The 20,896-nt window shown below is 19.6% G+C and overlaps 1 protein-coding gene across 8 annotated transcripts in view; it reads left to right on the top strand.

The window, feature by feature from the left end:
* LOC122713646 (voltage-dependent T-type calcium channel subunit alpha-1G) overlaps positions 1–20,896 on the top strand; it is a 193,084-nt gene that overhangs the window by 112,833 nt on the left and 59,355 nt on the right. For 7 of the 8 annotated variants that reach the window (XM_043934289.1, XM_043934288.1, XM_043934290.1 and 4 more), the window contains 7 exons: positions 1,801–1,967; positions 7,139–7,479; positions 7,803–8,024; positions 8,114–8,243; positions 10,642–10,943; positions 17,292–17,443; positions 18,834–19,037. In XM_043934289.1, coding sequence (XP_043790224.1) covers positions 1,801–1,967; positions 7,139–7,479; positions 7,803–8,024; positions 8,114–8,243; positions 10,642–10,943; positions 17,292–17,443; positions 18,834–19,037 — 1,518 coding nt within the window. The remainder of the gene's footprint in view (positions 1–1,800; positions 1,968–7,138; positions 7,480–7,802; positions 8,025–8,113; positions 8,244–10,641; positions 10,944–17,291; positions 17,444–18,833; positions 19,038–20,896) is intronic. The other variant, XM_043934294.1, reaches the window with a different exon arrangement.

Raw genomic sequence — 20,896 nt, forward strand, 5'->3', positions numbered from 1 at the left:
AATGCAATTAATATATTATTTTTTTATGTTCTATAAAATTGTTTTATATAAAAATGTTCTATAAAAAGCAACTCTATAAATTTTTTTTTAAATATTTAAAAATTTTTTAATCCTATCAAAAATATATATTCTATTTATAAAAATAAATAATATTCTATTGATTTTTTAATTGTTCTAGTTTAAATAATTTCATTCTTTCACTATTCCTTTTTTTATATTATGTTATTTTTCTATTTTATATTGAAGAGAACTATTACATTCCATTCCATTAAATTCTTATGAAAGAAATGATTGATGAAAATCTCTGACAATGCCATTAAAGAATATATTAAATAATATTAAATGCTGTTTCATTGGTCTTCCACTTAAAGAATAAAAGGTTCTCATTTGAAATAGTTCATTAATTGTTGTATTGTCTTAATTCTTACTATTTTAATTTTCTTTCAAATAAAAATTCAAGTATAAAAATAAAAATATTACATACAACGATTTTATTTCATTTATTCAGAAGAAATGATTAAAAATTTTTAAAGCATGTACAAATTAATTAAATAAAATTAAATAATCTACTTTAAGAATGAAAGATTTTAGGAATATAAATTAATTAATCCATTATTATATTTCATTTTTTATTTTTATTCTATTACATTTTATTGCATAAAAAAATTTAAAAAATCGTTAAATTTTTCTAAAACGAAGAAACGAAGATTTCTTTAAAAATTTATTATTAGACGATAAGCATTATTTTTGAATATACATATAAGAGAAATCAAAATAAGAATATAAAATATTTAATACAGAATATTTATATAAATATATTTTTTTTAATTGTATTAGATTTAGAACGAATGATTGAAATAATAATTTATTTCTATATTAATTAAAATATTATTTGAAATATAAAAAAAACTTTCTTATTTAAAATTCTTTACAAATAAAAATTCAATATTTTATGATCTTGGAGAAAATCATATTTTTCAAGATATTAACCATTGTTGCATCTGCATTGTCTAATTTGTTATATTGCAATTTTTTAATAAAGTACTTTATATTAGCATTTTTTATTTATTTATTATAATTATTTTTGCATATATAGAATATTCTAATAATTTTTTACAGAAAAAGATAGGGATATATATATATTTTTTATATATTATTTTTATATTTATATATATAAATATATATAATATTTATATATTTTTTTATATATTTTTAAATATATACTTAAAATAATGTAAAAAATAATATTTTTTTCATTATATATATTATTATATATATTATATATATACAATGAAGTATTATTTTTATGAAATTCTATTAAGTAGTTAATATTGAATTTTCATGAAGACATTTGTATTTTTTGAATAAATATGTTTTTGTTTTCATATTACTTTTTTATTTATTTTTTTGTTAAATAATAATCGCTAAAAATAATATTAACAATAATTAATATAAATTTATACATAAAATGCTATATTAAATAATTATCTTTAATATATCTAAATAATTATTTCTAAACAAATTATTTCAATTAATTATTTAACAATTTTTTTCTCAAAGTCGAAATAAATCTTCAAATATATAAATATGAAATATTATTTCATTTCAACGAAACTGTTTTAATAATTATTTTCGATACTTTTTGCTCGAAGTACTACATCAAGCACTACACCAAAGTACATAATAAATGAATTTAAACGCTGCTTCATTGGTCCTCTTCACTTCAAGAACGAAGAGTCATCTACTTGAAATTGTCTTTTGCCTGTTCCATTCATGCTGCTACATTCTGCATGTTCTCAGATATATCGCACACCTGTGGCGAAGGGGGAAGAGGAGATTAATGAAGAGGTACCGAGTATATTTATACAAAAGACAACAGAAACGTGAGCAGAATTTACTCAAGCAACAACATGGACACCCATTTCGAGGAGGTGCACCCGGCTTTGATCCGAATAGATTACCCGGAGGTAAGTGTATCGTATCAATCTAAGTGGGATTCTACAGCGTTCGATTTTCATCCATATGTTTTATTTAATTCAGTTCATTTCAATAGCAACATTTTTCTACCAATTGTTTCTATTTGTACTCCATTTTAAAAATAAATATAGCAGATCTTTGAAAGAATTGATTCTTTGATTCTTTGAAAGAAAAGTAAATATAATTAATTTTTAAATGATTATACACATTTATTTTAAATATAATTATGTTATTAAATTGTATTTATTATATTTCGTTAAAGTTTGTATCGTTTCTTTTTTTTTCCTTCAAATTGTTCTCATTTATATTAATTCATAATCATTTATATTAATTCATTAATTAATTAAGAAATAATTCAATAAATAATTTCAATAAATATAATTAAATTTTGCTAAAATGAATTTTTTACATTTTGGAATGCTTAAATTTAAATTAAATTTTCATTTAAATTTTAAGTTATGAAGAAAAGAAAAGAAGAGAGATAGATAAATAGATAGATAGATAGATAGATAGAGAGAGAGAGAGAGAGAGAGAGAGAGAGAGAGAGAGAGAGAGAGAGAGAAAGAGAGAATGAGGAAAATTATACATTTTTATTTATTAATTACTATATATATTTGATTTCAAGGATATCAAAGATTTTATTTATTCAACAATAATCTATATTTAAAATTAATTGAAATCAAAAATTTTTTAAACGATTCGAATTAATTCTTTAATTTTAAATTTTAAAATGTTATTGATACTCTAATGCATATTATAAAAATAAAAAATTTCAATTTTTACTTTCTCATTTTCGATTTTTATAAATATTATGAATAAAAAACTTAGAAGAAAAATAAACTGTATAATAAATAAAGCAATTAATTAATTAATTATTAAATAAAATTAATTAATTAAAGGGAAAATGATTAAAAAAACAATTTGAAAATAATCATTACAATAAAAAAATATTTTGAATTAAATAATATAATTTACTATAAATATTCTTATTAAATTAAACGATTATAATTATTATGCTTATATATTATAATGATAGCATAATTAACGATCTATAAATGTATGATTTTTTTCACCAATTTAAATTTCTTTTTTTTTTCTTAGTAAGTTTTACTATCACATTGATAGGCACATTCGTTTCTAATAATAAGAAAAATTGAGAGATTTTAGAAAGAGAAAGTTTTTGAAATTTCTTTAGTGACAGTAGTATTATTATTTAAAGTTATTATTTATTTATAATATATAATAATATCAAGATAAATATTTTAGACATTTTTCTAAAAGATTGTATTTTTTTCATTAAAATGAAAACTATTTTGTAATTGTTGATGAAAGTATTCTAATTAAATTTCTAAGATTGATTAAAAGAATAGTATCTTATACTGAAATTTACTAAAATTCAATTTTAATAAAAGTTTTTGTATATGTAAAACATAATGAAATATATATATTTTTCAATAAAAATTCTCTTTGAAATAATGAAATCATCTTCAAATTTTTATATGAATTTTGTTTCAATATTTTTGAATACAATTTTATTTAAAAATATTCTTTAAAACAGTAATAGATCACTAAAATTTAAACATTCTATATATTTAAAATTTTAATTCTATTATATGTTACAGTTATATTTGTTAGAACAAAAAGAAACAATAAAAATAGATTAGGGAAGATTGGAGCTAAAAATTCCGGGGATAAGGTAAGATTGTTATATTTTTAAAATAAAAACAATTGATGTCATTTGTTATCGATATGCCAATAATATTAATTTTTTAAAATTTATTATACTTTTGAATCAGGTGACGTTTAAAAACATATTGCAATAAAAAATATAATAAATCAACATAATAAACAGAATATTTTTACAAATTATGTGTCGATAGAAGCTACTTGCTATCATGACGAGAATATGATGTTATCGTAAGAATTTGCCTCCATTGCAAATGCACAAATCTTTTCTGTCATTTTAACAATCCACGAATTTTAAATTTTGTCTTCTCATTTCATTTTATTTTTTACATTTTTATATTTACATTTTTATATCTTTATATTTTTTATTTTATTTTATTAATGATGAGTAATTATTAGATTATTATTAGATTATATCATCTTATAAATTATTTTTACTAAATTATTAAAAAATTATTAAATTATTTGTAATAAAATGTAAAATAATCAATAGATTATTGTTTATATATTTATAATATTCATAGATATTCATAATAATTGTACTTGTTTTGATTTTTTTTAAAAATAATATGTTTTTGTTAATTTAAAGCTTAAAAGATAAATATTAATAATAAAATTGTGTTTTATTTTATTAGAAAATAAAATATTTTATCAAAAACTTATTTCTTTAATAATAACTTACTCCAAAGAATTAATTACTTTATTAGTTTCAGGATTAGGTTAGTTGTTCTATTTCGATCAGCCATAACTAAATAATATGATATAAAAAACTTATTACAATATATTAAATATAAAATCTGAAAATATAATAAATTTAAGATTAAATTATTCAACAATAAAAAGAGCAATTGTATTATTATTTTTCCAAAATCAAAACTTTTAGTTTTGATATTTTTGTTTATATTATCTTTTTTTTCAATTTAGTTAAAAAGAATCAATTTTGTTAAAATTCATAATATAATATAATCTTATCTAATATTCCTATCTTAAAATAATTATTTAGAATTTAATTTAATTTTAATATATTAGAATTTCATTTACAATATTCAAATGTTTTTGCGAATCATTTTAAATCATAAAATCAATCATCGATTCCATTTTTATAATTTTTTAATTTGTAAATTAATACTTTTATTTCTACATGAAATAATCGATGTCTCGATAAATTGGAATATCAAGGAACGATTTCCAAATAAAAATGCTTATAAGAAACATTCAAACTGTCTGCGATTCATTTCAAACTTCAGAGCATTTTTATAGAGATGAACACACACGTTCAAGGATTCTTAAAATCTCTGCCATTTTTTTTCACGATCACTTTAGAATATTACTTAAACTGACGCTATTATTTTAGGAATAATAGGAGATTTCTGATGATAGAACATGCTTAAAATAATGTGATTGACTGTAAGATCAAGGAACAATATTTATTTTGTTAAATGTGAAGAAATTATAGATTTTAGATTATATGTTAATTCAAAAATTAGATATCTTAAAAATATAATTAATTTATGTATTAATTATTTATTCATTTTTATTAAACTTTTTTGTTTTTATTTTATATTTTTTAATTAAAATATTATATATTTAAATATTATATATTTAAAATATTATTTTATATTATTTCAGATTTTGTATTTATTATTTATTTATAAGCTAAGTTTTTAAATACAAATTTAGAATTATAATTTTTTATATTCTTTTGATTTTTAGACTTTATTAGAAATTATATGAATTGTTTGATGAAAAAGGAAAAGAAAAATAAATGTAGACATATAAGAACTAATATGTAAGAGAAAATTTTATTTTATACATTATTCAACATTTATTTTTAGAAAAAAGAAATAAAAAATAAAAATAATATTAAGTAATAAAATAAAGAATAAATATGATCGATTAGAAATAAGAAAATAAGAATTTGTATAAATTAATTTACATAAATATTAATTTACATCGTTACAATATTTAAAAGATAATAGAAAATTATGTAAGAATACATTGAAATGGACAAGAACCAATTATCAAGTTATATATATATATATATATATATATATATATATAAAACAACTTATTAAAATTATATATTATTAAAATTATTTCGGAATTAATATTTTATCATAAAAACTTAATGAAAGAGAAATATAGATTTGTGTTTATGATTCTTATTCATAATTTTATTATCAATAAAATATTAATAATTCTTTTCATTTAATAAAATTCTACATTAATTATTAATTACCAATGAACATACTATCTTATAATCGCACATTTATGCAAATATGAGTTACATTTAATAATCTATAATTAAATACACTAATATTAGTAATGAATAACAAAATAAAATAATTATTATCAATATATAATTATAAATATAATGTATAGTTACTATTGCTACATTATTATATCATCGTTAGTAAAAAATGGTAAATATATGAAAATTAATTCGATAATTAAAAAATGAATATCTTTTTAATATCTTTATATATATATATATATATATCATATAATATGTATATATAATTTAATAATATATATAATATATTATATATATATTATAATATATATAATATTAATATATATATAATATTATTATAATATATATNAATTAATTTTCATATATTTACCATTTTTTACTAATGATGATATAATAATGTAGCAATAGTAACTATACATTATATTTTACATTATATTATACATTATAATTATATATTGATAGTAATTATTTTATTTTGTTATTCATTACTAATATTAGTGTATTTAATTATAGATTATTAAATGTAACTCAGTTTGCATGAATGTGCGATTATAAGATAGTACGTTCATTGGTAATTAATGATTAATGTAGAATTTTATTAAATGAATAAGTATTATTATATAATAATTATTATATATATTTTATTGATAATAAAATTATGAATAAGAATCATAAACACAAATCTATATTTCTTTTTCATTAAGTATTTTTATGATAAAATTTTAATTCCGAAATAATTTTAATAATATATAATTTTAATAAGTTGTTATATAAAATATATATTTTATATAACAATTTATTGTTGAAACTTTACTCTCCACTATGTTCTTCTATGTTCTGAGTTTATAACAAAAAACAAATTTAAACAAATTTTGTAAATTAATGTCATTTATATACTGAAATTCAAATGAAAAATTTACATAAAAATTTCATTGAAATCGATCGATAACAAGCATTGAATAATTTATAAAATTTATTATTTAATATTTAAAAGATAATCTCTATCAGTAAAGATTGTGAAGATCTATGAAATAACTTAATAAAATATTCGTAAATATTTCGATTATTTATCGATTTCCACAATTAATATTTCCAAAGAACTGTTTTTCTCCGTGAAATACGATATATTTGATTCCTGATTTTCAATTGAACATAATTGATATTGTTGAATTTCATACGACCCATTTCAATATCGTTATCTTTCATTATTATTCCAACCAGATAGAAGACTCCATCACGGTAGATGTCCCAAACTGTTGGCGGCTTTGGAATATGCGGAACAGCAGCAACAACAGCAGCAAGGCATTGGCAGTGGTGGGGAATCGCTTACTGATTTCCCAGCGAACAGTCCTCCGACACAGACTGCAATCCTTGCAACCACGATTGGAAATAATGGCGGTAGCAATGGGAATTTGGCAATTGCGCCTCGTGCCAGTCCCGAAGTATCCGAGGCAGATGTCTCTTCGAATGTGTGCAATCGTATGGGGCTTCATCGAACTTCATCCGTTTCTTGCAATGGAAGCGATAATATTCTTTCGAATGCGACCGAAGCAAGCATTCAGGTATATATTGTGCATATATGGATTTTACTTTAAATAAAAATAAAAGATAAGAATAAAATTTTGAAAAGTCTGGATGGACAATCGATACGAAATTTGAAATGGTAATAAGGAGGAGTTAAGTTAAAAATTTATCAAAACTTATTATCTCTTGATTCGTTATTTAATGTCTTGAATTAAATTCCTTATTATTATATGAATTTTAAATATTTTAAAAAAATATAAATTTTCGTAAATTATAATTATAAGATATTAAAAATTTATCGAAATTATTCTTCGTTAAATTTAATTCTCTCTTAAAATAATTGAAAATACTCCGCCCTCAGACGAACAACGCGCTGTTAAGTCCGCCTTGCACACATTATCGCAGAAGAAGCAGCGTGATGTTCAGCGATGTAGTGTTGCTGCATGGCAGCAACAGTGTCGGTAACGCATTGCAGGCTGGCACGGCAGTTTCGCCCGGCGAAAGGAATGTGTGTTCGAGCGAAAAAATGACGCAGACCGGTGACGGGAATATTTGGTCAAGTCCACTACCAGACCATATACAGGTATTTTCTACTGCGGTTCTACAAAGATGTCAGGTCCTACTGATCGCTTCCACTGACGCGTAATTTGTCATGTATATGTATCACCATAGATGCAAGCTGAATTGGGTGGAAATGAAGCTATGACTTGTCAAGAATTACTTGCATTAAGCGGTGCTTTAAGCGCTGCATTACCGACCGGACAATTGGCATTAGATTCTTTTCTTAATTCGCTTACTAAAGGTAAGTTCTTTTTCTTTTTTATTTTTTTTTTTAATTCTTTTTCTTTAAAAAACTTAAAAGAACGAGTATAGTTTATATTTTTTACTAGTTTTAATTTAAGAGACTTGGAAGGAAAATGGCACAAGTGAAGATATTTTTAATTGAATGAAATTATGAGTGAAATGAAATTTTATCAGAAATATATTTATAAATATGCTTCCAAATATTAATATATATTAAATATATTTTATACAATATTTATATTATATATTGTATTCTCAGATGTTATTTGTAAATTTTGTTATTAATATTATAATAAATATATTATTATTAATATTATTATTTTTAATATTGTTAATATTGGTAAATTGTTTTCGATAATTATTCCGTTATTGAAAAAAATGATTTACATTAGATTTTCATAAAGCATGACTTAAAAAAAATATTTATATATGAAATATTTTATATATTTTGATTTATATAATCGTAAAAATTTATATTTGAAATTAATACATAAATATATAGAAATTATATATGCATATAATGCATAAAATATGCATAAAATATGCATAAATTGGATTTAAATTGGAAATTAATATATAAATATTCTTAAAAAAATTTAACAATTAAAATAAAAGATTAACTGAAAAAATTAAAATAACAATGTTAATATATTTATATTTTGACTATTAAGACAACTTAATTTCATATTTCAACTCAAAAAATGCAAAAAATATATAAAACAATAATATTGAAAATTAAAAATGAAAACAAGATGAAAATTATATATAAAAGTATACAAGAAGTAATGTAGTACTTAAAAGTATTATACAGTTATATAATATCTATTTTTCTTTTTATATAATAAATTTCGTCCAACTTTTATTATTTCGCCAAACTTTTATATTTTCATAATTTCAATTTTATTGAATAATGAAGGTATTTATTGCTTTATTGTTCTTCGTATTTTACTCCTTTTTTATATAAATTGTATTATAAGATTTATTAGAAGTAATTGATATTTATATATATTTATATATATATATATTTCATGTTCCATTTTTCTTCTGTATTTTAATTTAAGAACTTAAAAAAATGAAAGAATTAGATTTCTTAATGGCTCGTATTTAATAATAGAAATAAATTATTCTCAGTAAATTGAATTTATTATTTTAATTTTTTCGAACATAATTTTATTTTTATTTATGTATACATATTTGTAATAGATTAAATATAAATAGATTAAATAATTTGAAAATATATTAATTAAAGAAATTTAAGATTCAATACTGAATTACTATAAAAAATTATATTATTAACATATAAATTTATTAACATATAAAATAACTTAAATTAATACATATAAATTAATTTTGTTTTTCATAAGGTTTATGCGTATATTATATAAATACGATAATTTATTTGATATGAATTGATGTTTATATTTTTAAATATTTTGTTTTGTTTGATATAATATATTTTCCTTTTATTATTTTAATTATAATGTTATTGTAACATTATAATTAGAATTATAACAATAATAATTATGATAATCAATATCACAAACAATTCACCCATATTGTTTGTTATAGATGAATTAAATTAATACTCATTATACGTTCTACAAGACAATAGAAAATAATGTTTTCGATTTAAATTAATTATTTTTCATTTCTCTTAATATCTTGTATTATAATTCCTTGAAATTATTAATTATCTCTATAAATGTTGAATTTTTTTATTGATATTTTTTCGTAAAATATTGCAATTTTTATTGATATTTTATTCTTTATTTCTTTTTTATTATATATTTATATTTATACAAATTTGCATCATATTTTCGTTTATTATTAGTTGAACAAGAAAGATTTATTGTTCCTTTTATGATATCAAAAGAAAAATATATTATAAAAAAAATATCAGATCTATTTACAGAATCCATAGAATTTTTTATATATTATATATAATATATAATTTTCAATTGTGAATGATTATACAGACTTAATTATATAAAATGTTTTCAAAATTATAATATATACAAGTGATTAAAAAATAATTAATTTATATGTAAAAATAATTTTATTTTTTAAAGCTTTATAATATTATATATAATTCATTTTTACAATATTGAAAATATTTAATATATTTTCAGAACATCTAAAAAAATTAATAAATTAAATATATTTTTTTATTATTTTGTATCTAATTAAAATTTATTGTATCGAAATCAACATTGCTCAAATTCATATTACTTTTTACTTAATATAAAATATAAACCAGAAAAACAAAATTATTATGAATGATAGATTAATATAAATCTGAAGAAGACAGAAATCAGATAAATAGAAATATTATAAATGCAGTTACATATAATATATATATATATATATATATATGTATAAAAGGAAATTTATTTTAGGAATAACGGATCGACATATTACCTTAGAGGATCATACGCAATGGTTAGCTTCGGACATTGATAATTGCTCCTGTTGCTGTGAACTTCAGGGCATTGATCAATGGCCAGACGAAAGTGACAAATGGACGAAAAGTTCCCGTGCGAAAAGATTCCTAAGAAGTTGTGGAAACAGTTGTATTTGTGCTATAAGATGCATAAGACGATTAATCAAGAAGCTGGTCGAGCACAAATATTTTCAACAGGGTATCTTATTGGCGATTTTGATCAATACTTTGAGCATGGGAATAGAGTATCATAACCAGGTCAGTGTTTTACCTTATACAATAATTATGTAATATGTCCACTGTCCGGATTAGAATTGCACAGTTAGTGAAAGCGATGATTATTAAAACATTAAATTGGTCAATGGAAATTAAAATTGAAAAAATGAAAATTATTAATTAATAATAAAATACAGAGTTAATGGTATTAATATTTGGAAGATTGATAGTCAAAATAAAAATTGATTACAAAAATATGGATCAAAGTTTATTTAAACAATTAAAGTTTATTTAGATAAAGCGAGACAAAGCTCTACCTTTGTTATGTCGCCATTGCATTTTGTTTATTTTATTTCATCCAATGCAAGTTTAAATAACTTAATAAATAAGTTTCGATCAACAGTTTTGTATTAATTTTTGTTTTACCGTTTGAAATTGATTTTTCAAAGATGTTTTTTAAATATATATATAGTACAGTAGAATATCAAAATCATTTCTAAAGATTTTAAATTTTTTCATAAAAATTGTATATTTTTTTTATATTTATAAAATCGTGTAAAAAAATATTTAAAAAAATTATATTTTATGAAGTATTTTGAAATTAAATTTTATTCTGTAAAATCAGAATTATGTTCACAAAGTAAAAATAATTAATTCTGTAAATATATTTTTACTTAAATATATTTTTAATAATTTCTTTCTATATACATATACAATAAATAATTATGTTATATATATATTTCTATAGATAAAATTTTTATTATTTGAAATCTATTTATTAATAGTTTTTATTAATGAAGATAATATTCAAATAATTTATATTACTTTTAAATAATATAATAATTTTTATTATTTATCTATTATAATATATCTATAATAATGTTAGTTAGAAAGATAGAAATAATTTTGAATTAATACTATATAATTTTGAAAAAATTTTGATAAAAATATGAAATTCGAATTCTTTAATTTCCATTATTATTATATTAAATTTTTTGGATTTCTAAAATAACTTTAATAATATATACTATGTCGTTTTCACTGTATTTTTCAATTTATATGTTTTTCTTTTATACAATTAAAAGATTTTTTTTTATATTTTTTGTCGTTTTTATTTTTTTATTTTAAGATAATAATAAATGTTTTAATTATAATAATATGAAAGATGCGATTTATAATAATTTATAAATATTTTAATTATCGGCTTTTGTGTGTGCGTGTATCTATTTCTTATTTTTTAAATATTTCAATATATATTTACATTGCATCAATTACATTTACTTAATGATTTTTATTAGATATCATTGACTTGTTAAAAGAATGTTATGAATATATAAAAAATTATCAATTTTTAGATATTTGCTAAAATTAAAATTGAAAATTAATTGCTGAAAATTAACTTAGATTATGCAATGAATGAAATTATATTATTTTTTATTCAATAAGAATAATGTTACAATTCAAAATGTTCAATTTTAATTTATAGTATGATATACACAAGTAATACTTTATTAAAAATTTTTAAAGTCTAAAAATTATTATAAGTTAACTTAATATTAAGAAAAAATTAATTTTTTATTTATAAAATAGTAAAATAATTTTTCTATCATTTTATTTAAATTATTTTATCAAAATTACGTAATATTTTAATTCAAAATGACATAATCTCAAATAGCATTGATTATTTAATAATTTTTATAATTTTTAGAATAATTTATTATAATTAAAATCTCTTTTCAAAATTTTACTTGATTTTTCTTTACATATTCAATATATTTGAAAATCCAATTCCAATACTTAGAAACTATATCTAGAGAATGAAATTAATTCGTCAATTAAGTTGTTTCTTAATTGGAAACGGAGATAAAGTATAACTTTGATTATAAAGTTAAGAATTAATGGAACTAAATTAGCTTTAATTAAGTCGATTTTAGTTATTTATATTTCGTTATCGTATATATGATATAAAATATTTTTTAATAATGCAATACAATGATTTAAGCAGAAATAATTTATCTTTGGATAAATGAACTATTATTATATTCGAATGTTATTAATATATTTGAAATGTAAAGTATTTAATAATTTGAATAATGAATTTATTTATCTTACGCGATTAATTTTTATGGTTGAATAATAATTTTTCTCTCTTAGAATGAATTTATTTATTTTTATATCAAAAGGAAAAATATACAACTTTTGATTATCTTGATTTAAATATAAATTAACGGACAGTGAACTTATAGAGAAATTATTTTTTTAATGAATTTTTGTTGTTATTGTTTGAAATAGATTAACCCCTTGTCTCTAAATATTTATAATAATTATTAATTTATAGAATTTTTATATATAATTTTAAATTATATGAAATTATATAAAGGAGAAAATATTTCACAGATTTTACGATTTCGATTGTAAATAGAACACTACGATTTTTTTTATTTGATATATTATTTGATATTTTATTATTTTTATATAGCTTATAATTTTATATAAAAACAAGAAAAAAATAAAAATATGTATTTAGAAAAAATTAAAAATATAATAATAAATTTTAAAATAATAAATTTAAAAAATATTATACAATATATACAGAAAAATAACATTAGCAAAATTGTTTCTGAAAATAATTATCTTAAAAAATATTTAATTTTGTTAAAAATTTTTGTTAAAAATTTAATATATGAAAAACAAAATGAAATATATATCCATAAAATAATTATATTCATAAAGTTTTTTATTCATAAAGTATTTTAATAATTTTTTATCAGATATCTTAATATTCTTTTTAGAAAAGAAATATTAATATATGAGAAAAATATATAATTTCATTTAAAATTTATTATTGATTTTAAAATCTTTGAAAAATTTTCACCTTTGGAAAATAATATATTTTTTTTTAAATTATTTCAAAACTTTTTCTTAGCTAGATAAGACATTTTATATAAATATATAAAAATAATAGAGTATAGAATAATAGAGTATAGAATATAGAAATAATAGAATAATATTTTTGATTTTCGAAATAAGTTGAAATGTGTAAGATTTTTAATTTGCTGAATACTTCAATTAGATATTTTATATAACATTTATTATAAACACAACAATATAACTAATACTTAAATACACTTCTTTTCTTTCATGTTTGATCCTTATATCCTTTTTCCTCGTTTTTTATCACGAAATATATTCCTTCTATTTCTTATTCACTCGATCAATCATTTATTCAAGCAAACTATGCAGACATTCTTAGAAAACACTCAATCACGTTGTTGATCTTGAAAGCAAGGTTCTTGTTTATATTCTAACACTTTCATTATTGCTCTTTAATGAAAAAATCATTGTTCACCTCGAGTTCAACCTCGAAATTTATCGCGTAATTAACATTAAGCGATAACATTAACAATTTTTATTAATCGAGAGGAAAGGAATTTAAAATAACAAAAAATAAATAAATATGTTGCAATGTCAGATCAAAGATAAGATTATCATTTCTTAATATATAAAAATATTTCTAATGAAAATAAATAAATTAGAATTTTGTCTAACAATAGCAAGGGAAAATTAATATTAATTAATTAATATTGTATAATAATAAATAAATAAATTAATATCTGTTATTGCATTAATATAATATAATAATATATATTAATAATATATATAATAATATAATATATATATTATAATATAATAACTTGATAATGATAATATTGAGACTATTTTGAATTTATTTTTCATGGCTTTCATTAAATTTACAGTGTACAATTTATAATATAAATATAAATATAATTATAATTATATATATATATATATATATATTATATATTATNATTATATATTATATTATAATTATATATAATTATATATTATATTATAATATAATTATAAATTTATAATGTAAATATATTCTTTTCTTATTTTTTTTATTAAAATTTTGTTGTAAATAAAATTCAATAATAAAAATGAAACATATATATATATGAAACAATAATAAAAACATAATTAAATAGAAAAAGGAGGACATAAAAAGTTAAAAGCAAAAACAAAAATTGATTTCATTCTTGAATAAAAATATCGTTCATTAAATCTTTTATATAATCTGTAATCTATCGAAATTTTTTTGCTTTTATTAAATTATATATTATATAAATTAATATTATACATTATACATTATATAAAATCTTTAATTCCGAATTAACCTGATTTTTATTATTCTTTATTTGAAATATAAAATTAATCAATTTACGGAATTTTATCAGTGATTTATTGTTAAAAGTTTAGCAATAAATTTTATCAATAGATAAAATATATTTACAAGTCTGTATAACAATCCTTTGAAATATCAGAAGAGAAGTGATATTACTGTCGAGATAAAGAAGTTGTAAATTGTGTTTAGGAACAATCAGCTGACTTGGTCTTTTCTGATCACCATATATTTTATTGTTACAGCACTTTTTAAATGAAACATAATTTAAAAAGAGAAGATATATAAAAAGTAATTGAATCTATTTAAAAAAAAGAAATAAAAAAAACTTACTAAAAAGTAATAATTAAGAATAATTAATAAAAATATTTATATAAAAATATATTTATATAAAATATTATGTAATATAATATAATATTAAAATATTATATAAATATATTATGAAGAAAATAAAAAGTTATTTTATCGTAAAGAAAAAATTATGTGTATTGTATTCAGTATTTGCAATTAAGAATTAATAATTATTATAAAATAATTATAAAATAAATAATTATTTAATTGTAATTAATAATAAAAATTTATATTTAAATATAATATTTATCGTATTAAAATTTATATAAATAAGTATTGTGTAAAAAATATGTAAGTATCATGGATTAAATAAATTATACAAATCTCAATTAAATTATTAATAATTCAAGTTTCTCTTTGATATGAAACTAATATTTGAAATTGTCTTCACAATCAATTCCAATTAATTATCGTCCAGTATTCATTTAATATAATAAAAATTCATATATATATCTAATGGAATTAATATTAATAATTACAAATTAATAACTAATTTCATCAATGAATTAAAATAAGTCTAAATAAACTAATAATAAATTTAAATATAAACATAGTCAATTATTATTTACCTTATTAGATTTCGAAAATTGCAAATTTTGAAAATTGCAAATAACAAAAATGAGAAAAAAAATTTTTAAATTCGAGAATTTTACAGAATATAAATTTCCAAGTATTAGCCCTATTAAAAACATAAGAATATTTAAAAAAATAATTAAAATAATGATAAATTCATTCATAAAATTAAAAACTTCTGTTTAATGTTTTTTAATATTAAATTTAATTTTTTCATCAGTATATGAATTTTAAGTTATAATAATATAATAAGTTATAATATTTAATAAGTTATAAGTTATAATATTAATAATAAGTTATAATATTTAATAAATTATAAGTAATAATCTTTTGATTTTTGATTTTATATAAAGAGAATATTATGGTTTTTGTTTGAAGCCACATCATCATGGAAGTCATTTTGTTAATGTTTTTGACACGTAACAATATACACTCAAAACTAGCGTAGCTATTCTACTTTTGTTTATTTTTATTAATCTTTGGCACACAGTTCACTTCGGACTATCGAAATTCTGTCATTTGCATGTATACACATTTACATAAAATTTCTGTCTCTATACACATATATTATATCTATTTATCAGATAAATAATCAGTGACAAATTATAGTTTTAATACGGACGATCTTTAAATATAATTGATTTTAAACGAAAAATTAGTATGCAAAACTAACAATTGATGGTTATTATTGAGTTATAAACAATAGTAAATTAATATAATTAATTTAAAAACAATTAGGTTTTAAGATATCTCTATTTCTAAATTAAATTGCATATAAAATAATATTACAAGAACTAATATTTTTGCATGTTTTTATTTTTGTTTCGATATCTAGAAACGATCTTCTAAGGATTGTAAAGATTGTATCGAATATATTAATATCTTGTTTATTGGAATGTATAAATGAATAAATATTGAGTACTATTTATTTTAATTATATAATTTCAATTTTGTGATTGTATAATTTTCTGGGTAAAATAATATTTGAAATAATAAATATAAAATATTTGTTTAAAGTGTATTGCAAGTAAAATAATGAAGCTTTATACTAATTGATAAAGATTCAAAATTTACAATAAAATCAATAACTCATTAAACATTTACATTAAATTCCTATTCTCGCAAATAATAAATTTAAACTAATAATAGTGTAGTTAACAAATATAATTCGATGTTGTAAGACAAGGGGTTAATTAATGTTTCGTAATTAAATATGTTTATCGAAATAGATGGTATTTTTTTTTCTGTTCATCGGTCGACAGCCAGAGCAATTGACTATAGTAGTTGAGGTAAGCAATATTGTATTTTCGGCCGTCTTTGCTGTGGAAATGTTATTCAAGATAATCGCGGAAGGTCCATTTGGATATATAAGTAATGGATTCAACGTTTTCGATGGAGTTGTTGTAGTGCTCAGGTATGTAAAAAAGTAATTATTATTTTTTAATAACATCTATTAAAGATTATGAATAATGAAAAATCAATTAATTTTTATAATAAAAATAATCTTATAAAAAATGATTTATTTTTATATTTTTATAATTAGTATTATTTTCGATTATAATATTTCTATAATTTAAATTAAAGTAAATAAAATTTTGAAGATAAAATCAGTTTAAAAATTTTTATATTTTCCATATTTTGATAAAATCATATTAATAATATAATTGATTTAAATAAAATAATTGCAATATTAAATGAAAAAATAAAAGATTTAAAAATAAAATAAAATTTAAAAATTTTAAAATTAAAAATAAAAGAACAATGAGAATACAGTAAAAAAATATTTTTAACAAGACATCTAATTATAAAATAAAAATTAATTAATATTATTTTTTATATTTTTTTTTGTCTTTTTTGTTTTTTTTTATAAATTTTTTATTTATTATTATTATTTGTTTGTGAATATTAGAAACGATTTCAAATGTTCAGCACAAAAGTTATTTGCGTTAACACGTTAATCTCATATTTTATAAAATAATAAAAAATTATAAATAAAAAATTTTCATAAAAAATTCCTTTAAAGCAGTTTCTCAATTTTGAGTTACAATTTATAAAATTCAAATAATATGTTTTATCTTCTCCCATGTAAAGTATACAAAATTTAAAAAATATGATAATTGGTATAGTAATTTTGTTTTTATTAGGAAAAAAATATTATCTTAATATTTGCATAATCTATATATCAAAATATATTATGAATATTTTATTCCATAATTTTAATATAATAATATCATAATATTAATAAAATTTAATTTTAATATTACAATATTAGCATATTATTATATAATATAATTAATAATATTATATAATATTATTTAATATATCATGTTATACATAATATATCATATTATTATATTAAAATTAAGGGATATTTATATAATCTTAAAATTATTTCTCATAAATATCTTTAGTTTAATAATAAATAATACTTTAATTGAATTTCTGTTTAGATTTTAGAATCATTTTAATAGATACGATTTTATTATTCTATTAATATAATTTTAAAAAATTTAATTTAATTTTTAAACTAAAGAAATAATTAAATATTATTATCTAACTATGAATTTGAATTTGAAATATTGATATTGATTTATATTTAAAAAAAAGTAATAATCTTGAATTTTTGAAATAATAAGAGTTTTGAAATAATACAAATTTCAGATTCGAGTTTTGCGAAACTAAAAAAATTTCTGGGTTGTTAAATTAATTGATAATTTCTCAGAAAAAAATTTTACGATCGTTGGGAATCATTTCGAAAGAATTTTAAAGAGGAGGAAAAATCCGATTTTCTGTTGAACATTTAGCGTGGTGGAGATTTGTCAAGCATTCGTCGAAGAGAGGGGTGGTAGTTCCGGGCTGAGTGTGTTGAGAACCTTTCGGTTACTCAGAATCCTGAAATTGGTGCGTTTTCTACCAAATCTCCGACGACAATTGTTCGTGATGCTGCGTACTATGGATAATGTTGCCGTATTCTTTTCCCTTTTAGTACTTTTCATCTTTATATTCAGGTAAGTTATTATTTTTTACTTTTAGCCAATAAATGCTCGGAAATTATATCGCGGTTCTCAGGTCACGTATGATCGGTCCATAAAAATCGATTCAAGGATCGCGGTTCGCGCATATCGTGGTCCCAAAATATTATATAAATTATATAAATGTACATACTCGTAAGCGCGTTTTGTTCACGGACGCGGATTAACGTCGCGCGTTTAACTCCTGTTCAGATGATCATCTCATATCAGCATAATCGTTTGCATGACCGTCAAATTGAGAATCACTGGATTATCGATGGACTTATTACGGATTGTGGAGAGACTATTTATCAAGGAAAAAAAATCGTTAAATGTCAACGAGATCACCAACATTTGGAAAATTGTCACTCAATCGATAAAGTATCAGTCAGTAAAGTCGTATATGTTCGCATATGCTCATGAAATATGCAAGTCGCGTTTCATCCACGTCTAAGTCTCATTGACATTTATTGTATTTTGAGAACAGCTTCTTGTCCGCTTCCAAGCTTCCACAGGAGCTGGAGCTTGTATGTCATTGCTCTTCGAACACGAAGTGTATTAGGTGACTATGTCTTCCGTTTAATATTCCTTTGTCTTTTTTCTTCTTTATGCGCTTTTTTATTTTTTCTCATGGTATATGGATTGCCGCGTAAATTGCATCTCACACACACACATATATATATATATATATAATAGATGACCGAGTCCGCAGCAACAGTTTTTGTACATTTATTATTACCGACACTGTTGCGCTTGCGAACAGCGTTTTTTGACGTTGTAATGATAATGATGATGGGTGTTTGTTGGCACAGAGGGGTATCTTGTGGCCCTTTCTCATAGCTTGAGGCATCGAACGTGTATATTATTACATTATATTTTTCTTTTTTCTATTTTTTTCTCTCTATATTTTTTTTTTAAATTACAATTTTGGTATTAGAGGACCTGTTATACATATGAATATTTAAATGAATATATATATATATATATATATATATGAATATATAAATATATATTTAAATGAATATATATATATATATATATATATATAAAGATATATATATATATATCTTTATGTGTGCATGGTGCTTTTATTTAGCGACGTATGAGAGCTATATGTGTATATATATATATATATATATATATATATCTACTATTATCTATTAATTATTTATGTATTCATACGTCTTTTTTCTTATTCTATTCTGCTGTCTCTCCCTTTTTTATGCTATGTACTATCTTAAATGCCTAAAAAGTGTGCCTCGATGTGGTCATCAATATTAGACAGCTTGCGAATGAATAATATTGTATCTTTTTCGATTATTTCATTATGCTCACGGCCTTTTGCTATATATATCGCGTTTCAAGGTCATCCGACGATCGATCGATTGTTCACCGCAATTTGTCATAGGCTACGTGTCATTTTTTTGACCATCACCATGTATGATGCAGGATTTTTAACTCTCGCGGTTCAATGATTGGGTCTTTTTTGATCTGGTTAACTCTAATGGTTAGAAACAACATTATTCAATAAAAAATTAGATAAGTTTCATTTTAATTTTAATTTTAATTGAATATGACTCAATTTTGATCCAGTATTCTGCGAACTATACTTCGAGTTAATCTACGGATTTTGTTTCAAGTATCGCACTATTACGAATATATTTTTTTTTATTTAATTTTTTTTTTTCTTTTTGATTTTTGAACTATCTGACGAAAAAATGTGCAAAAGCATTAGCTGATAGCCATGCGGTAGGTGTGAATTCGTTCTATTGCAATATATACTATCGGCCAGAAGCATGATTACTATTTTATGTTACTATTTTTTATGGCAAATTGTGATCAATTAAGTGTGCATT

The sequence above is a fragment of the Apis laboriosa genome, unplaced genomic scaffold, assembly GCF_014066325.1.
Source record: "Apis laboriosa isolate Shangri-la unplaced genomic scaffold, ASM1406632v1 scaffold25_cov139, whole genome shotgun sequence".
Taxonomy (NCBI): Eukaryota; Metazoa; Arthropoda; class Insecta; order Hymenoptera; family Apidae; genus Apis; species Apis laboriosa.